This window comes from Notothenia coriiceps, unplaced genomic scaffold (assembly GCF_000735185.1).
Source record: "Notothenia coriiceps isolate Sejong01 unplaced genomic scaffold, NC01 NC01_scaffold00003340, whole genome shotgun sequence".
NCBI lineage: Eukaryota > Metazoa > Chordata > Actinopteri > Perciformes > Nototheniidae > Notothenia > Notothenia coriiceps.
In genome coordinates this window covers 190690-212411 of record NW_011336041.1, presented here as the reverse complement: position 1 = coordinate 212411, position 21722 = coordinate 190690, and the positions used below count along the sequence as shown (strand labels likewise).

The 21722-nt window shown below is 40.8% G+C and overlaps 1 protein-coding gene across 1 annotated transcript in view; it reads left to right on the top strand.

The window, feature by feature from the left end:
- Positions 1–21722, top strand: part of dock1 (dedicator of cytokinesis 1) — a 180613-nt gene that overhangs the window by 106101 nt on the left and 52790 nt on the right. Inside the window, exons 28-29 of the mRNA XM_010766495.1 lie at positions 8849–8950; positions 10337–10431. Coding sequence (XP_010764797.1) covers positions 8849–8950; positions 10337–10431 — 197 coding nt within the window. The remainder of the gene's footprint in view (positions 1–8848; positions 8951–10336; positions 10432–21722) is intronic.

The window sequence follows — 21722 nt, the reverse complement described above, 5'->3', positions numbered from 1 at the left end:
TTCTCTAAAGTTTGTTAACCTTATCTCATCACAGATTTGCATCCATCTGTCATGTCATGGGCTAGTTAGCAGTTAACACCGTTTTGTGGAGGAGAATACCTGCTTCTCATCTGGGAATGTGCATTTTCCTCTTCGACTTAATTGGATCGTGGTGGACTATTGTTGTGTTCAAACGACAATAAGGAGGGAGGGAATAACGCTCGTAGTGAAACCTTGATCATGTGAAAAGTCGAGATGTATTTTATTCCCGGTTGGAGGTGTTCAGTGCTTCTGCTCACTCTCTCACAGGGAAACCCTGACTTGTGCTTTAAGCCTCAGGTACCATGGTAATGAGCTGCAGCTCTCCAGACACCAACTGATGCTGCCGTGTGTGTTTGTGCATCCAAGTTTGAATATGTGAAATGTTTCATCTACCTTACAGTATATTTACCAAGGAACCAGCATATTTACAATGCACAGGCACCCATACAGGAACCATCAGGCCACATCCTTCATCATTTCAAACTTTTTTCAAAATGCATGTAGTGTAAGCTTGAATTCAGTACCGTAAAGCTGAGCTGTGTAAACCTGCATTTTGGGGGAACATAAACCATTTAAAGGTCTCATAAATATTTAAGATATTTCCTAGAGAAAGTTTATCATGTTGAATCATAAAATCTGATCCAGATGTGGAAGATAGTGCTGAAACATGTTTCAGGAATAAGAGACGTGAGTGAATTACTGCTGAGTCTCAGTTTGACTCTCTCTGCATCACAGCTCTCTCTGCCTGGCTCTTTATGACATGTCAATCACAGAAAATGTTGCTTTTCTTTCGTTTATCCCATCGACCCTTAAAATACCCCCACTTCCTTGCTGACTGACTGCACCTTGAAGTTGCTGAACACTGCCTTAACACACTCACAACACAGTTTTATGAGACCGACTTCTTGTTTGGGAGTGAGGAAAACACATCTGCTTCTCAGCCTTGTGTTTTACTTTACCAGGCAACCACAGGCTGCAGGTTTGACACAGGACCAAGCTGATGAAATGTCTGTAAAGATTTGACCTTGAAAGATGCTTACCACGTGTTTGGATTTGAACCCAGGGGTAAATGGCTGCGTGATGGATACTGTATATGGGGTTGGAATAAGCGTTACTGTTTTCTTTGATTGGAATCTGCTCATCAACCTGCTTATGTAAGCTTGTGTGTCTCAGAGAGATAAACCGGTGGCAAGGAACGAGTCACCCTCTATTGATTTATTGCCTCAAAGTCAAGTCCTCGGGGGAATCCTGCTTGATGTCCTTGTCCCCGTGCATGTATGCTAAACACAGTTATGTGGTTAAAGGAGGATGCTGTCCTTCATTTGTTTATGCTGTTTAATTTCACAAAAGTATCCATACTCTGTCTATCATATACACATATGCTTCAGCGAGACCCAGGGCTCCGCTCTGCCAGCAGCATCCTGCCACCGCCAGTTAATCATTGATGAATGGTGTCTCTCAGACGAATTGAAAAATCAAAACTCCAAAATGGGTCACAAAAACATACAAATGCCATTAATGTACCTCTGCCTTCCCAAGCAAAAACTAGAATGGGAGACGCAGAGAAAGAGAGGCAGAATATATTGCATATATGTTGTTTTGTCATCGTGGACATGTGAGGAACATTATCTTGATGGTGTTGCTCAATATTCTCGCCATATCTTCCAAGACCTCAACAAACAAAGGTCTGGTGTCTTTGGAAGGGTAGACATGATGCATACAAAACAAATTGCTATCTTTTCTAGAAAAATAACATTTATATCAATCTTCCAATCATTGTTGTATGCATGCCTCAAGCAGGAAGAGGGGGTGTATATTATGTAACCGCAGTGTCCCCATTTCAAGTCCAGTTGTCGTCCTTGTTTCATGTTGCCCCCTCTTTACTATCACCATAGCAACTAAGAAAAACACCACAACGTACATTTGGATCAAAAGCGACAAATGAATTCATTAATGATTACAAATGTTATCTTAGATTGAAATAAGTACAATGAAACACAATGATGTATTACATTGATATTGCATTACTGGCCCTTGATTGATTATGTAATCTGGCACATCCTTTTGAATAACATTTTAATAGACACGTAGGTTCTGTCACTCGAGTACAGAGTTGTTACTGATTCCAAGGTATAGAAGTGATTTCCTCATTATCAACCCTCACACCTCTCTTTCCCAGCTCATACTGCTAATTGGTTCTGTACTGTATGTGCTTTGGAAAGAATACTATAAATAGAGTAACACAACAAATAGTTTCTTAAACTACTGATTCCCAGATTGCATTTGGATGTAACTTTCATTTTTAGTATCCTCTCTGTCGCAACTCCAATCCTTCCCCTGAGCTGCTGAGTGCATCTGAGTACTTTAGAGTGTTGAGTGTCATATCTGTATGGAACCGTATTACTAGATAGTGGAGAGAGCTGTCGATTTATTCTATCTTAGATTTCACAGCAATCCTGAAAGGGAAACTCTTGTGTGTCAGTGAGTGTGTGTCTGACAGGCTGGTTTGATGTGTCGACTGCTCTGCCCCGGCTAGTCTCCAAGTGAGAAACAAAGCTGAGAATGTGCCGAGCAGATACGTCAGCGAGAGTCTGTCCCAATCTGCTGCAGACTTATGGTTTCTTCATCAAACGATGACGGCTCTAAGCCTGTCAAAAGAACCCTAAGCAAAGTCCAAAAGGTGATAGATACTGTTACATATATCAACTATTGAAGGTACTTGCAGTTCGGTATATCCAACACTTTGTGCGTTGCCTCCAACCACACTATGTAAAGCTATCTGGACAGTGTACATCAAGTCATTATTGACTTATACAATTCCCTTCACGCTTCAGTCCATCCATACAATCTGACACAGCAACAATGGTGACATCCATTTCCTGTCCAGTGAATGATGTAGGCTTGGAATTGAACATGCAGAGCTTTCTTTTGAGTGAAGAGTAGCCTCAGCTCTGTGGGGTTTCTGGTGTAAATTAAGGTGTCTGTTCAGGGAAGTATAATGTTTTGATGTATCGGAGTGTGAAGGTGCTTCTTCCTGAAGCTTGTCTAAGTTGGATGCTGTCCGAATGAATGGCATAACGGGTCACTTTCATGGCTGGCTGCCCAGATTTACCTTGTCTATTATTTATCGCTACTGTGTGTTTATCTGGACTTCACAATGCATTACAGAAAATGCTGCTAAAGGGTGAATGGTTTCAGCAGGCCTCAAACAGATCTTCCATCCGTTCCCATTGGCTGACCAGCCTGCCGGGCACCTTGTTGGCCTGATGTTGGATGCAAGTGGGTGCTCTGTTAAGTCCTGCAGCAGTGGCCGAGTACCCTGCATGTGTCTGCTCGGCCTCCCTTTGATGGACCAGTGTGAAAAGTGCTCAAGTGCTGCTGCCTCTCGGTTTTGTCCTGCACTGTGTGTGTGTGTGTGTGTGTGTGTGTGTGTGTGTGTGTGTGTGTGTGTGTGTGTGTGTGTGTGTGTGTGTGTGTGTGTGTGTGTGTGTGTGTGTGTGTGTGTGTGTGTGTGTGTGTGTGTGTGTGTGTGTGTGTGTGTGTGTGTGTGTGTGTGTGTGTGTGTGTGTGTGTGTGTTAGTGGTGTGTAGAAAGAAAGGAGGTGGGTAGATGGATTTATCTCCATGGTACAAAAGCAAAAAGGATCATTGCGATTTAAGAGCACCTGCATGAAATCCTCATACATGTTGTTATTATTACTTTAAAACAACAGTATACAGCTGACTACTGTAGGAATCAGACATCGTCAATACATTATGGTATGATTAATATTTCCATATATCCTATCATGACAATCTGAATATATCATTATCTTACAAAAGGAAAGTTTTTTAGGGTTATGTTTTTTGTTAATTAAGTTTTGTCTTATGTAATGCCTCAGAGCAGAACACAGTTCATTGCTTTGAATACACGTTATTACATTTAAATGAACATGTTATTTTATATGGATGTTTAACGTGTGAGTTCTAGTTAGAAGATGTATAAATTAAACCAATTATGTTGGTGTATTCTACAACAAATACAATATCACAAGACACTTGTCTTCCTCCTGGTTAATTCATTTGTTATATTTGTATGTTGCGTCCTCCTGGCTATTTATGCAGTTTCACGTTTTAATTTGAACTATCGTCAGAAAATGGAAAATGGACACTTCTGGATCTGAGCTCCAACAATGCTTTCTGTTAGCGAGGCTACCAATTAAGTTTGTATTGAGATATTCTGGTGTGCTGTTGGATGCCTCATCATATACCCAATGCTCTCCGACTCACCGCCTCCATGACTTAGCATCGTGTGGATCATTCACGTTTGTTTGCATCGGAGAAGTGACTTAATTCCTCTCTGATTAAATGGCGTAGTGAGTACCTGAGGTTTTTTGTATGCTTTTGTGATTTCCGTTGTAATGAGCCAGCAAATTCCTATTTCATCAGGCCTGAAGCTAAGAGAGAGTCATTGTGTCTCCTTTGGTTATCCACCTCCTCCTCCTCCTCCTCCTCCTCATCATCATCTTCCTGTGTCAGTTTTCTCTCCTCCAGAGACAGGTTGCTCTCTCCGTCTACATCTCTCTAGAGACCGACGTTCCATTTCCCCACTGGCTTAATTAAAGGCTTAAAACAATGCAGTGTTTATGGGGCAACCCTTCACTACTACAGCAAACATCAATTTTCGCATCTCTGCTGTCAGGCGCTAAAGTGAGATGAATTATCAGAGAGCTGGAGCTAGAGAGCGGCGTATGATGGATCTGGCTCTGTCCTCTAATAACCGCTTTTTCATTTCCGCTAAAATTCTGCCTCATTTGCCCTTAAGCTTAAGATGGATATGGAGGCAGGGTTTTGGAAATCTTCAGCTTCTGGACACTGTGATAGATATCAATCGTGAAGTTTCTGTTTATTGTTAAGCTTGGGAAATTGTTTTGGTGGATAAATGCTTGAGATTGATGACAGCTCAAGTGCTGGCTATTAAATGATTGACTTGCGTACCCATCTGGAACACATTTTGTTCTGAGCTTCAGGTGCCTTATCATCTCCAGTGGAACGAAATAGTCAAATTAAAAATGATGATTTCTTCCTTTGCTTATGTACTTTGTATTTCAGGTCCTGAGCTTTGTTTCAAAGAGTTCTCTTCTGTATATTCATGACAATTATTCAATGGGTCACTGATGTGCTTTGAAGATTACTATTGTGGACACTGATTAATCATCATTATGCATCATACATGACAAGTGTAGTGTTTTAAAGGTGCAATCGTTTTTTACAAAAAGTGTTTTTTATAGAAACAAGAAGCCTCAATGTCTTTTGTCACATCAACTTTCAGTATTATGTTTTATAATAGGAAGTGTCATATACATTATATCCAAAATCAATGCTGGGCGGTTCTGTTCTCAAACAGTTTCATATTTAAAAGGAATTTCAACTCCAAATACTTTATTAATTTGTTTGTGAATTTTCCTGACTAAAAGGCACATTGAAAGCACAAATCCAGAGAGGGTAGTGTATATGTTATGGGTACAACTAATTTGTCCTCAAGTTGTTTTCTCCCAATTGTGCTACCTCTCTCTGCACTCACATACATCCGTCGCCCCCACAAAATCACGAAGGATTTGCCCGCCTATGACTAGTGAGGGAAATACTTACTTTTCCCTCTCCGATCTCTTCTTTCCTTCACCAGTCTGTTTTACCTTCCTAATTTCTCTCTGCTTTAAAAATTAAAATAAATCATTGCATCGTCATGGTAACACCGCAGGGATTACCCCAGTGATAAAAGTGTGACAGCTGAACCATGAAAGTCCTTCTCTCCGAACCCCGCGGTACCCTCTGGTGGACCTGTGGAGTCAGCTGTTTGACAGCAAAAGCTATCACAGTATGCACTTATCAACTTAGAGCTGCAGAGAAGAGTAAACCTGTACTTTTCCATCATGCCGCCCATCTTTTCTCACATTAGCCCATAACAGCTGGTGCAGCATGTGTTCTGTTCCTCATTTAGATCTTAATCGCTGCACAGTGAAACGTCTGAATCCTTTTTCTGTGAGAGATTCTCTGTCTGTGTAGTCGTACCATCAGGTTTTGCCAGCTGACCCTTCAGCCTCCAGCAGCAATTACATTTGATTGGAAGTTTAAGATGAATTGCAACACGTTACACCTATAAAATCAATAGTGACATTACATTACATGTTAGACGCTTTTATCCAAAGCAACTTACACACATTCAATACTGTGGACAATCCCCACAGGAGCAATTTGGGGTGAAGTGTCTTGCCCAGGGACACAACGACATGCTGACTGCAGTGGGACTCGAACTTGCTATCCCCTGATTCAAAGTTCAGCGTACTAAGTTCAGCGCACTATTCCACTGAGCCACAGCCTCCGTGTGACAGTGCCGTTTGAATGCCTGTGTTGTTGGCAGTCTTAATTGAATGTTGGGAATAATCTGAAGGGGTTTATACTACTGTAATCACCGCTGGTTCCTTATGGCAAGTCCCACACAGAGGCTTACAGCGTGTTACGTTCTGAAGGCTTCTTCTCTCTGGGATGCGTTCACAGCTGAAGAAATACGAACAACTGTGGGATTCCCTCCAGCTGATCTAGTCTACGTTGTGAGGGGAGACTCTGCAAGAGGCACCAAGGACTTCTGAAGACTGCTGCCTGCTTTGATGCCTTTCACTCCTTTTATTTATAAAGTAATTGTGCAATGTGAGGGCGGTTGCAGTGCCCGTCCCCTCACGCCAGTTAGACTTGTGGATCACAGGAGTAATGGTTTGAATGTAGAAAGACTGTTGAAACAACCCAAAACACATCTTTAATATTTTTTCTATACGTCAAATCTCCCCTAGCTAACTCATTACATCTTTACCAGAGGTTAATCCATACATTTGTGATTAAGTAGCGACACATGTTGTTCTCTGGTGAAAAGAATAAGGTATTACAGAAGTGTGACAGTCTCCTATAGGCACTTAATACACACTTGTCTCTTTGGTATTTTGTAATCAGGCTCTGTCTTAATTTGTTTCCCATCTTTAATGCTGAAGAACTAAGGCTTACATGCCCTCACAGATGAAAGAGGCTTGCCCTCTGTGCTTGAGATAAAAACATTTCCATACAAATATATATGAGTCAGACCCTCGTTACAAAAGGAGGGGACTGAAGTGGCAATCAGCCCCATATAGCAGAAAAAAGAAAAAACTGAGATAAACATGAATAATATGTTTGTTATTCTTTAGGTGTCTTTTAGATGATTATCTTATTATTTCTGTCAATAAGGTAACTGCTGTACATACTAACAATAATAATGAACCTTTTCCAAAGATATTGCAATGTAACAATAACTACAAGTCAATCTGAAAAAAAAACTGAATTGGAGAGAGAGGGTGTGTGTGTGTGTGTGTGTGTGTGCGCTCTGCTGTGTTTTGGTGGGTCAGGACTAATTACAGCTCAAGGAGAGGTTCTCCAGCGAAACAGCATGCTGGTGAGGATTAACTGCCATGAAGCAGCAGTTATATCTGCCGCATTAAGTCCTCTGTTCACTGAGGTAGGCCCTGTCCAGATTAAAATCCCAACCCAGGTTTTATTTAGAAGATTAGTAATGGAATAGTACTCGCATGTGAAAAACCTGTTTGTATTATTGTGGCCAAATTTCCCCTGAAATACATGTGTACCACTTCCAATAACAACATGTTTAAGACAACATCAATAATTATAAACCTTTTCAATTTCTAAACAATGTGTAGAACAGCTGCATTGTGCATCTCTCCTTGTGTAAAGATATTTAGTTTGAGGTTACAATAACTACCATTATCTTAAAAAAGGTCAAATTGAAAATGTATTAATAATAATATTTCTCCCCTATTGAATACTTGTTTCTCGTAAATCAATGCTTTTGTAGTTTACATGTAAGGAAATTCTTCTTTGTGCTGGGTTAGTCTCAATGATATGATGGATGCTTAATAATCCAGTAGTGTTTGAGTTGGAGATAGACCGTCACCTGTACGCTTTTCCTAATTTAACGCTTATCTTAATCTGGAGGTGCTTTAATGCATTCTGTGACAATGCTGTTTTAATTAGCTTCGTTTATCTTCTGTGTACCTTTTTTGATCAGCTGTCTGGGAGAGTCCAATAGAAGTACTGTGTTTTTCTTATTCTTCAAAAGTATAGTTGCAAGTACTTGAACTCGTCTTTTAGGAGTATTTTAATTGGCAGTACAACACACTTTCCATCATCTCTTCTCCATCAGTGTAATTTTTCTTCTCTTTGTTATTGTACGATCGTCATGATTCTCTGTCTAAAAACTTTACTTGATACATGTGTTCCTGTGAATTTCCCCCCCCATCCTTAAATAGTATGAAATCAACCCAGTCACATATACAGTCAAGCAAGGGCCCTTTCTAAATTCCAAAATGTGTCAATAGATCCCCCCTGTGTTTCTCCACTTTGCACAGACATCCCTGGCAGGACTCTTTATGGTCGCAGCAGCCTCTCTCCATTTAGCCTAACACACATTTGCCTTTCCTTATCTGCTCTGCGCAGCCCAGCCCAGTTCTGCGTGCTAACCAGAGCCGTTAAAGCACACTGTTAAGCAGAGACAGCTCTTGTAGGGACCTCACACACATTATAATCAGTGGAGACACAGAGCGTAGGGGAGTGGAGGCCAGCAGGTTAATGAGATCAGCCACAGAGTGAGGGCACCTACCTTTTCAAACCTGGGAGGCTTCAGTATTCACATCCAATCAACTCAGCTAGTCAGTATCCATCAAAATCACAGGCGCAGAGTCATTCCATCCTCAGCTTTCAATTTGAACTTGATTGTGAATTGAATGAGCTTCTTTTCTCTTTTCCAGGGAAGCTTCGTGGCCAGCATGACCGCCACACTGAGGCAGATGGACGACTATCATTATGCTCATCTGATCAGCACCTTTGGAAAGATAAGGAGCGATGTGGTGGTGAGTACACCTCACAAATGTCTTCTAGATGAGACACTTCAGGCTACATTGTCAAGTAATCACTTAAATCTTAGTCAGTGTAGTTATGTTTCATTTTGCTCTTTCTTTTCCTAAAATCAAAAGTCGGATTAGATCTGTAAGGAAAATGTATTTATTCCACTATAAAGTATGAAATTGAATTTCTGATAGTCCTTGCTCTGAGGCTGCTATACGCACAGCATGCTCTTGATGATAGTAACTCCTAAGGGGGGGCAGATCGCTCTTCGCAGCCAACAAGTTGTGGAGGAGGGATAAATGTCATTGTTGTGGATTTCCGCTCTGAATAAGTCTTCCCTTAAAGCCATAATTCTCTAGAATCTGCTGCCAGATTAGTATTATGTTAGTGTACTTTGACGAGTGTTGATATTCCACTGTTTGCTTCTATCCCAAAAAAAGTCACAGCAGGAACAAGAATCAGATTTAGATTACAGGTGAAGCTTCGTAATCCAATGAAATGGAGATGTTGGCTTCACTTGCGGCTTCATCTGCTTTCATTTGGTATTGAATAGATGCACGCACCTGAAGTAATTGATACCCTTAGTGAGATTACGAATAATTGTACGTGTTTGATTGAGTTTATGTATTCTCTCAACTCTGGAAAAACAGTGTTTATTCATCTACACTTTTAAATCAAGTCATTTATGGTATCTTTCAGATGACCACAACATAACTCAGCCTGAATGTATCTCCCTGACCTTCATGATTGCACACAGGCTTTGTTAGAGGCTGTTTGTCTAGTTCCCACAGCAGGATAAACAATCACTGTGATGAAGCTGGATCTTTCCACTGAGTTATTGTTCCTGAAACTGGCGTGGGCCATATCCACATTTCAGAACTGGCTGCAGCCCACAGGACCTTGTTGTTTTGCAGTTATTCTCTAAACACACCATCACTAAGCACAGGGATTCACCCAGGAGTGAAACATCGAATGCCAGGAATAGATTCACATGCATATTTATGTTTTGGGAATTTAGCTGCAACTCTGATTGAGAGAAAGTTGATGACTTTGTAGACCCGACAGGAATGGAGAATTTGAGGTTGTGCTGCTATAGATAAGGTTGAGCAGAGCCTCTATTAACAGTATAAATGAACCTAGTTATCAAGTTTTAATAGAAAGATCACAAGAACTGTTTTCCCCAGGAGCAGCAAAACAGATGGAATGTCATTGTTTACAGCATTAAGAAACCGCTGGATTATTGGTCACCTGCAAAAGGAACATATATATACGTCACCTTTAAAAGCTAATCCAAAAGCTGGTTCTGCCTCAAAGCCAAACTCCTAAACTTCATTTCAGATTGCTCTTATCTTGGAGGTGGTTTCATTTTGAAAACTTTCTCTCTCTTGCAGGATTTCCTAATGGAGACATTCATCATGTTTAAAGATCTCATTGGGAAAAACGTCTACTCCTCCGACTGGGTCATAATGAACATGATGCAAAACAAGTGAGTACGGCAACACTGGACACATGTGTGCACACACACACACACACACACACACACACACACACACACACACACACACACACACACACACACACACACACACACATGCTGCCTTTAACTCCCTACACTGTTGTTGCTAAGGAACAGCAGTCAGAAGTGGCTAAGGGTATTTTCTAATGTTTTTCTCTCCATGCAAATATCGGAACAAGGCCTCACTAGCGTAGCAATCAGAGGAGCAGTCAGCGCAGCCGCAAACAAAGCCATGAATTATAGATGCTGGGGTCTATGCTGTTTGCTAATCTCCAAACTTAGTCTCTGCATCTCTTTACTTTGTTGCTTGTTGTGCTGCCACGGTCTTCTGTTTTATTAATAGGTACCTTGCCTGATTCAATTTTTTGGGGAAAAGTGCTTCTGTGGAGTTTAGGAGTTTAGACAAGAGCTGTGCTTTTATGCACTTAGAGGTGCGTATGTCATCTTTTGTAATTGTTGTATGTGTGGTAGTGCTCTATTATGAAATGTCAGTTTTTAAATAGGGAAGAAAAACAATTCCTTCTTCCTCAACAGCATCCATTCATCTTTGAGAGGGCGAGATGCGTTTTTAACTATGATCAAAGATCCATAGTCATTGTACATGTTTTACATATCTGTTAAAAGAGTGCACTTATTTAGCCAGTATTCCTTAAAATAGGCATACTCAAAGTTATGGACTGGTAAAGATTTTCAATATCTATTGAGCAAATCCAGAGATACCATCAGCTTTATTCAACAAATTCCTCTTTCTTGTTCAAACGTAATGCCTATATTACCCACAATGCACCTCACCTGCAGACAGGACTTATTAACAATTCAAGTGTGGTATGTTTCGTAATGTAACTTGATCCATCAATCTAAAGCAGAGAATAGGAGCGTCCCTCTTTCTAACTCCAGACCTTCATTTTATGTTTCCAATTCCAAACGTGTAGTACTCTAAACTCACTTAGACTTAAGTGACATCACTTGAGTCAACATATTACATTTCATACAGCTCCCTCTGGAGCTACCAAAACTTTATAAACATGTTTAAATATGCAGCACTCTGCTCCAACACCTTTAAACACACTTGGAAGTGTAAAATCAATGGAGTTTGTTTTTCATGAGACATGTATCAGACAAAAACCAAAGAGAAACACCAAAATTACAAATACAACAAGGCTTTTCACTTTGCAACAGAGTACCTGGAGCTGTTTCTGTTCAAGCGCCTCAAAGTGACTATTTACGGTGGGTGTAAAGCAGCTCCTAGTTGACTGTGCGCTTGGACTTCCTGCGCACTCCTCCCAAAACCATTCCAACATCATTACCAGCTAGGGCATTTGACTACAGATTGCAATGCTACTCAATGTTTGTTCTAATGCTTTCATCAGTCCATTTCATTACTACATGTGAGTTTCCCTTTGGAAGTCACACCCACTCTCTAAAAAACATCATCATCCACCTGGGTCACTCACAATGGAGAATTCATTGGCTTTACTCGGTCATGATGCTCCCCCTGTGCCCTGCAGGTGTGCAAATCCATCTTTACTGAGCTGCAGTGATGGTGTAAAAAACATGCGGTCCTGACCCTCCTTACACACACACACACACACACACACACACACACACACCGGACGTGCAAGCACTGGACTAACTAGCTTGTTTAAACACACCCCCACTGTACTTTCTTAAACTGCTTTAGGGATGTGATGAGCACCACTGAGCTCCCAGTGGTTCATTCTCAGATCATGCTTGGTAGTGTATGAAATGTTTTTTTGTTTTTTTTTGAGTCCATTTCCCATGTCTCAGCAGAATAATCCCAATCGAACCCGTTATCACTTGTTTTTGACAGCCGTTTTATTAAATCTGCATTCTAGTCAGCGCATCCAGCCACTTGCTAGCATTAAATCATTGTTCAACTCAATGAAAAACAAGTCTGTCAAAGTCTGACTCATCTCATGCCCTAGCCACATGGAGACGCAATGGGTCGTATCCGCTACAGTTCTCTATCATATAGACGGTTCGGCCACTCGAGGCCACGTAGATACTGTAGCGATAACGATAACGGGTCCCAAGGTGGGTAGATCTGTGGACGCAATGCTCTGGGGGCCCAAACGGCTCCGTGATTACGCTCTATAAGATAATTTCCTGATAACGAAAATACTGACGGGCTGTCAGGAGAGGGGGAGGAAAAGAGAGGCTCCGTATATTATTCTTATATTATTATATAGAGTCGTTATTCAATTGTTTTAACGCTCAATAAATAACAAAGAAGACCTTTGATTGGCACTTTTATCATTTTGTCCGGAAGATTTAAACTTTAACGGACATGTTGACCGGCTAGGGTCTCAATCTTTAGACCTGAGCCTTTGTGAATACTGCAGGTGTCTGCTTTGCCACCAATTAGCAGAACTCTTTCATTGCTCGCCATCCATCAGCGTGCGTTTGATCGGTTGTTTCTCCCTCCCCACAGTGGGAACCCAAGGTGACACGTTCATTCATCCCATGAGACAGCAATAAATGTTTTGCAATAACTATCTAAGGGCAAAGAAGGTGTGTTTGTTCGTCAAGCTCTATTGCTGTGCACTCTTTGAATGCCAGAGCACATTCCCTGCAAACTTTAAAAAGTCACGTCTCGGCGGATCTTGCCTTTAAGAAGAACCACCAAACAATTTATATTTTGAAAGCTATGCAATGTGTTTTTTAATATTGGCCACCATAAGAGATGCAATCGGATGTATTTCAAATGTTTTAGATGCAGATGTTCCATTGTTATCAGTAAATAGTTTAAGGCCCCGTCCACACGGAGACAATTTCAGTTGTATCCGCTAAAGTTCTTTATCGTATAGACCAGGGGTGGCCAACCAGTCAGAGGTTAAGAGCCACATTTTTTCTATGTTACTGCAAAGAGCCACATCAAACACACAGTCACTGATACCGCTTGTTTCTGTTTTTTGTTTTCTGGAGACAAGATTTCAACCACGTCACTGATGCATTTTTGTGGCATTGGGATATATATTTTTTAAATCCTCTGGAGCAGATTATTGTTATTGATTAATGCATCAGTGTTTTTAGGGTCAAAAACACTAAACTCACAACTTAAAATATGCCGCAGCTTTGGAGCCCGAAACCGATAAACTTTGAATCCGGCTCCCAAAGTGGGTAAGTCTGGAGACGTGTGTACGCCCTATACGATCATTTCCTGAATCGACGGCATAGCCCCGCCTCCCCCCACCTCTCCTGCTCACCCCCGCGTCATTGCTGATGCGTTTCGCCAACAACAATGGCGGATCACAGGGTTGCGTTCGTGCTCCAGATGCTACTGACCATGACACAGGTTTTCGTGCAAAATGTACAGCTCCTCTAGCACAACCATCAGCAACAATAATAATAATAATAATCGTCATCGGTCTTATTCGCTGCTTTTGGTGTATTTTGTACAGCGCCACTTACAGGTCCGGCATATGTACTACAGCATCTCCAGCAGTTTCGTTTGGACGGACACATTTCTTGAGCTGATTCCGTGTGGACGGAAAACTTTTTTGAAATCGACTTCGGTTCGAAATCGGTTTTCGTCTCCGTGTGGACGAGGCCTAAGAAAGTCTCATTAGTGCTGGGATGATAGTAAAGTGAGGGGTTTTCAGAACTTCAGGATTAATGAGAGCTGTTAGACAGAACAATGTGGAAAATCCAGAACAATTAGCTAAGAGATGTTAGAAAATCTGTATATAGCTAAGTGTCATTGAAAATGTTGGGGGTTAAGTGCTCAAGGTCATTGTTTATAGGAAAATATGTGTTAGAAGACCTTTAAATATTGTCAAATGCTTTTAAAAACTGCACTATATAACTGACACCTAAAAATACATTTGGAAGCCTTGTGAAGCAGCTTTGGAGATCCTTCAGTCCTTCCTCACAGTTTCCTGAGTCTGGGCTCTTCACACATGCCACATTCACCCCCCCACAGCACCAGCAGATGGCTCTTTCATGTCCGCACATCATGATAACACCACTAATGAGATGGGCATCAGCAGAAGTCGTTGCCTCCCACTTCTTCTCCACCCATCGCCTCCTACTTTCCCCAGGTTGTAAACTGATTCATGGGCTCTAATTGCCCAGGGGAAAACTGCATCAAGCATTTACTGCCGTTTCCCCAAACTGACCATGGCTTGACAATGACAGACTCTGAAGACCCTGACCTTGAATCCCACTTCACGTTGTTTGCACCCTTGTTTGGTATTAACCAAGAGATCTAGAATGTGTTTGCTTTTTCCTTATACAATTTATTATTGTAAATGCTACAGAAAAGCCGATATAAGATTGTATGTGAATGTGTTCTTGCCTTCTTAGAGGTACAAGTACCCTGTAGTTAAACCTTGATTTTTGTTAAAGAGCACTTACTGAATTAGAAGTTGGCATTTGCTTAAGCGTTATAGAGTCACTGTTGGTTTTCTCCCAGGGATGAAAAGGCTAGCATCACATTTTTTAAGAGAAAACAGCTGCTGGCTGCTTTGTACAGTCAGCTAAATATGCTCCTTAACAGATTTGCATAGTCAACTTTTCAAAGCTCTATGCTCTTCAACCTTATATCTTGAGATGTGCTGAATCACTGCTAACTAAGTGCTGTCATCATCATCAATCTGACCAATGTTGATTTCAATGTTTTTTTGTTTTGTCACAATGAAAAGCAACAACCGAATACTTAACATAGATCAATTGTAACTAGCTATATCTTAACTAGTATTTTATTCTCCAAGCGAAAATGTTACACTTTAACCGCTAAAATTAATTAAACCGTTAGCTGACCACAAAAAGAAAAATAATTGTAATCATTGGTAATTTGATACTTGTTAAAATGGTTATAATCAAGTTTAAAGAGTTATAATACACTGTTTTTTGGTGATTTTCTTATTATACTTTTGTTTCAACATGCAAAAGACTACATTGGTTTGTGTTGCCTTGCAGGCTTATTAGGACAGGTGATAAAACTCTTTAGAAATTAGATCTGAGTGAACATCAGATGACCTTCTCCAATTTAGTTTATTTCCCCAGATGACGCCAACAGTTTCTTGCTGAGCGGTTAATTATGTGTAAGATTGGTAGATGGAGAGATGAATGGGGAGTTCTCAGAGAGCCCAGTGTGGCAGATGAAAAGATGAAAGCCCAGAGAAGCTGAAGAAGCAGCTCTTTAACTGGATAAGCCAAGCCATCAGTCCCTCACAGACTCATTAGGAGAGTGTTTCTGAGGCTGCATGGCTGCCATTCGGAGTTCTCCCCATGACTAATCCAGGACCTGGAGGGCAGCTCTGGAAGGCAAGAGAGGAAGAAGACTCACAGAGAGGGAAAAACCTGTCAATGATGTGGTGATCCTGTTTGCCCCTGTACAACACGGCACTTACAAAGATAGAAAAAGAGAGCCTATGATTTTATGGGTATTTGACTAGAAAGCCAGCTGGATAGTCCTGCATGTCTTTAATAAAAGAAAAATTCTTTAAATGATCACCTAAAACAAAACCTATGAACATGGTTTAACTTGTAGTATCCACTACACACATTTACCAGTCGATGGGCAAATTGCTCCACCTGCACAAATAAGACAAAAACTAAATGCGTAATTCTCAAAGCACCCCTAAAGTGTGAATCGCACGCCTAACTGGGCTGCCAAGGAGAGAGCATCTTGTTGCTCCTGTGCTATTTGCACATTTTTAAATGAAGTAATATGCATGTATTTTGACTTGCGACTGATCATGGCAGCAGTGATTATAGCCAGGTGAGTGCATTGGCCTTCTCTGCTCGAACCTATTTTTTGGGATGTAATGACAGTAGAGTCATGAAAAATAAATGATACATCCATACAGTACATGCCAAATTCCCTCTCGTTCCCTTTTTAAGAGGGCAGATTGCACTTTATGGACATGTTTGAGCTGTTATATAAGCGTAGGGTAGATCGCAGATGCAATTGACGTGGAATTAGTGGTGATATCACTGAGTGTATATTTATGAAAAGCTCCAATATTAGCATCCAGTAAAAAAACAAAGAGGAAATGTTATATATAGCTGCATAGATGTTGGACAGTAAGCCTCCCAAATGATGTGGGCACAATCATCTCAACGCCAGTGCTTCTCAAGCCTCTTTGCTGTTATGCTTTTTGGCATTTTGAGCTGCAAAGAACAGCTTGACCTTTACATGGGTTTCCTACTATGCTGCTTTGTTAATACGTTGACAGTTGTCTTCTCTCTCTCTCTCTTGTGTCTGTTTGGAGTGGTAATTCTGGAATAAGGAGATTAAGACATGGCTTTACGGAGGAACCGTGGGGAGAGACATGAAACATCACCAGCTGCTGCTACGGGTATTTGTTTGGCGACGTGCCAGTGTAGGTTAGAGCCTTACATTAATCTCACATCAACATACATACTCACAGAGCTGTGATGTTAAAGCCAAACACACCACCTTCATAGACTAATCAGAAAGCACTACCTGGAGTGTGTGTTCATGTCCGTCACTATACCTGCCGAGGTGAGTTAATATTGTGTTGCCCATGATAGCAGTGCTCTTGAGCGTATCCTGTGAGCTGGCCTTTGAATCGTGACCCCAAGGAGCGATAACATGCAATTTATCTTTTTCTCCACATGGATTTATCAAAGTCATTATCAAGAAGCAGCAGGGCGGTTGTGAGTGGAAGTATTCAGCATGTGCATCACAAATTATAAGATGGAAATATGTGTTGAAACCCAAGTAAATTCCACAAAGTAGCAGTTAATTAAGGATTGCAGAGGAATAGAAGTAAGAAAGAGCATACGATGGAAATCAAGCATTAGCTTTTTTCAAAATGACCTTGTCTTTATTGTTTTGGCAGACAAGTGAAATGACAGATATCAAATAAGCATCACTTGTTACACTGAGGCAGATGCTTCATTGGAGACGCAGTGAATATGCCGCAGCTTACTTCTGAACATACTTGAAATGTTTGCTGTAAAATCGGCTGAATGCTTCTTTCCATTTGATAGCCAAATTACTTGACAGTGTGTCAAACCAAACAGCTCCATTTCCTGACTGCATTTTTGACGAGTATGTAATTTGCCATACAGATCAGTATTGATGCACACTTCAATCCACATGTGCCAAAAGGGCACATCTGCCCATATGCTAAGGGCCTATATATAGTCATCTTTAACACACTGGTTGTGGTTGCTGTAGATGGTATAACTCCAAGTGAATAGCTTCACTGTATTAAACTTGACTTCATCAAAAGCTTTTCAGGCAGTACGAACATTTTTCTCCAAATTTTCGACGATCAACAAAGAGCAGAAGCTTTTTCACTTTACACTGTAGTTTGCTCCAGGCACGATATTTGTATCTAAAAAGGATTCGTGACCATAAAAAAACACAAAATGTTAAAGGTTTAGACTGTTGGAATCAGTTTTAATTGCTTTGTGATTCATCCGATAACTTTGAAAATGCTTCATTATCTCATCCGTTGCTCAACATGAACTCCAGTGCAGAAAGTTGGAGTCTTCCGGCTCACTAGAATTTGGAACAGCGCGAATTGTCTCATTAGTAATCTGTTCACCTCTTCACAAACTTTTTCCCTGGATGAAAAGCAGCTTTTTGCTGTCATTGTTACCTCTCAGATCTTTGTGTGTATAGGCCGGTGGAAGCTATGATCTTCAGCTCTGACAGTGGCATCACTGCCTGATGCTGCAAGTCAAAGGGTCCGGGCTTTTCTCACAGCACTCGCATGACAGATGGGCCGTCAGTGGCCTGTGGGGTCAGACAGAAATCATATATTTTTCACCGTCATTCTATGCCGTCTCACATACCCATTCTATGAGGACCAACTCGCAAACACACGCATCTAAAGTCATCTCTACCGTGGCCTCTGTTATCAGTTCAGGGTTCTATAAAAAGCAGCAAACATTTGTGCCTTCTGGTCTTGAAAGTATCTTCCAAGAGATATGAAGTAACATTTTAATCATTAACTATGCATCATACATATTGTATTTTGTGTATGACCTAGAGCCAAAAGTAACAATCGTTATTAGTATTGATTAATCTGACGGTTATTTGCTTGATTAAACAATATTGCAGAAGAATTTCCATCTCAGTTTATCAGTCAAAGGTCATTTCAAATGTCTTGTTCAAAGCCCAAAGATATTTAAGTTTAATATGAAATGAAACAGAGAAAAATCCACACTTTACAGTCCGAAAACAGCATGTTCTGCTAACTAATCAATTTACAATTTCACTTGGTATTGCAACTAAAGACCACGACAAATGTGTAATCTCTATAATCTCTGGTCTTTGTAGTATTTCCGCACAAACTCCACTTCACCATTTCAGATTTATGAACTAAAGCACTTGATGGTTTTAAGCTTTAAGATGTAAGACCCATTTTGTTTCTGGGTGCAAAGATTTCATTTTAGCACCATCAGACCAGCTGGATGTAAGAGCTCTATATTGCTAAAAGTGGTTTAAATGTTAAAGTGGAGTTGGGGAGTGAGGTATTTTTCCCTCAGTGAAAATGAAAAGGTCGAACAGATGAGAGGAGTTCTTTTCACCCCAGTGATATTTTTGAGTCATTAGAGCCTCCCTCAGCTTCCCTGGGGTTTGCTGCTCGCTTTTCATTCTCACTGCATGGTTAAACTTTATCCAGAGCCTGATAGAATTCGGTTGCAAATATGTTGACAGATGAATCAATCTAATTTTAGATCAGGTGTCTGAAATAAAGGTAATTGAATTGAATAAATTGCTGTGATAATGGAGGTTTTTGACCTTGCCTTATCTTTGAGCACAGGCAGATATACCAGCTATTAGCTGCAATAGTATGCAAATAGTTTATGATCATTATCCGGGATGCTCTCTGAACTCAATTAGCAAGTATGATCTGCTGATAACTTTCATTAGCATATTAAGCTAGGTGTCTGCGGCGCACACACCAGCAGAGCTCACTGTGCCACGGCTGCAGGAAGGTAGCTGATTGAAATACCATTTAAAAAGCAACAAGGCTGTGAGAAGCAAATGCTCTGTTGTCTGTGCTGAAATGTAAATGTACAGCACACCCATCAATCAGCCGTAATGGGGTGATTTTCCTGACACTGACAGTTTGATGGAGCATATTTATCATAATGATGCCATATGTATAAAGTATCTGACTGACTCTAATGTGTAGGAGGTACTACGCCGCTCTCTCACTGCCTAATTAAAAAGTTAAAGGATCTCCAAGTTATGTTTTTGTCTCCTTAAGCAGAAAACAGGGAAGCCTGTGATATCTGGAGATGAATAGAGCTACCTTGATTTCCCTGCTGAACTACAGATGAAAAAACAAGCATACAAATCACTAAGAAACCAGGTTGTTTTTGAGGAATTACACGTTTCCAGGGTGTCCCCAGAAATGCTTTGCTGAAGGCAAAAGGAACCTCTGAAATCAGTTGGATAAGTCTTTGATTACATTTATAGTAGCAGCTTAAATCTCCCCAGTCATTAGTGTGTTACTTGTAGTTGTAATGGAGTTATAAAGAACTGTTTAGTCTTTGTCTCTGCCTCTTCATCTGCATCTTATTTCCCCTCTGCAGCATAATGACCAGCCGTTACAGATGTTGCAAGGCAGCCAAGCATCTTTCCCCCTGGCATTTGGCTCTGTTAATAATGCAACCTATAAAGAGCAGGGCGCAACACACACTGTATAACATTCACTTAGCGTTCACTATACGGTCCTACCTAAAATCCATGACAATTAATTATGACTGTACAGTAATTACATTTCTTTTTATAAATAATACCTTTTGGACTACAGAACTTTTGTAAGTATATCACATTTATTTAAGAACCCCAATTTCTTAATTTCTATCCAAAGATGTTTTCCAAAGACACATTTTTTTAAATCTATGAATGCCTTTAATCTTGTTTGAAATGGTTCTTTTGTAGTGTCTCAGTCAGAGCCCACTGAGGGAGAGTATATTCTATTTCCATCTGCCTCATTATATTTTTTCACTTTAATTAATGGCAGGATGTGCCCACGGAGGAACTGTCCTGTCTGTTCATACGAGTCCATATACGACTGATGTCAGGTAGACTGCTGGCTACAAATAGGCATATGGGTAATGGAGTTTATATTGTCATGTGAAAGGCAACATGAGAGAGAAGAAGTCATAAAGCGAGCACAGGAGATCCCATCTGCCTGCATTTAACAAAAGTAGTGAAACCGTGAAGGAGGGCTGCTTCTGGAAAAGGGAGATCAAGTAGAAATATTTGATTACAGCTGCATTTTGCCTGTTGAGTCATATTTAGCCAGAAGCTGTGAGTAGTATTGATCACACTCGTTCCCTCACTGTGTGACCCAGCAGTGGGAGCTGTGTGCTACCTTGGTAATGTTTGTAGAAATGTACACCTGTTAGGGATTATGAATGAGTTTAGTTGGACCCATCTCACCGTTAACCGATATCCAAGCCTTTAGCAATGGAAAACTATGATTAGTAAATGGTTTAATACCACTATAATAATGTAGATTAATCTTTATCTGCGGCTGTGCATAAATACTGGGTTTATGGCTGATGAAAATGTTAACGTTATAAATGAGGCTTCAAACTTTTTGGTACAGCCCTTCAAAAAAACATTTTTTCCCCCGATAATTAATAACTGAAAATAATGAGCCCCCATTGAGCAGTAATATTTCTCAGCCCACAGTCGCAGTGGATGCAACCACATTTTAGCATTAGACCGGTGTTAAGCGCATCAACTATATTGACATGTTCACAGCTGCAGAAAATTGAGTGAGGTGTGCGGAGGTGGGAGGAGGTGGGAGGGGGGGTGCTGTGCTCGTGCAGACAGGATGCTGGTAATGGGCTGTCTGAGTGCTCAGGAGATGGGAGATGGGAGGGGGGTCTCCCACTCTGAGGCCAGAGCGCCGGGGAAATGGACTTCTAATGACTTATCCAAAGGTTTTCTATGACAGTTAACCTTTACAGCTAATGATTAAGGTGACTCTTAATATGTATCACACATCGGCCCCGGATAGAATTTTGTCAGCACTGGAGATCAATGTGGGACATGAATATTGTATGGCTTTAAATACCCCTGATCCCAAAGCATTGGCGTCTTAACAGTAATGGTTATTCCTGTTAGAGGTCAGTTAGACAGGCGATGAGGGAAACCCAAGCCCTGTTTCCACGGCAATGAAATCTGAAACTACATAAAGTAAGAATCTCCAAGATGAAGTGTGGGGAATTCCTGATTCCCAAGGTTAGAATAAGCATTTACCTTGGGTTATGACAAAGAAGAGGGGGGG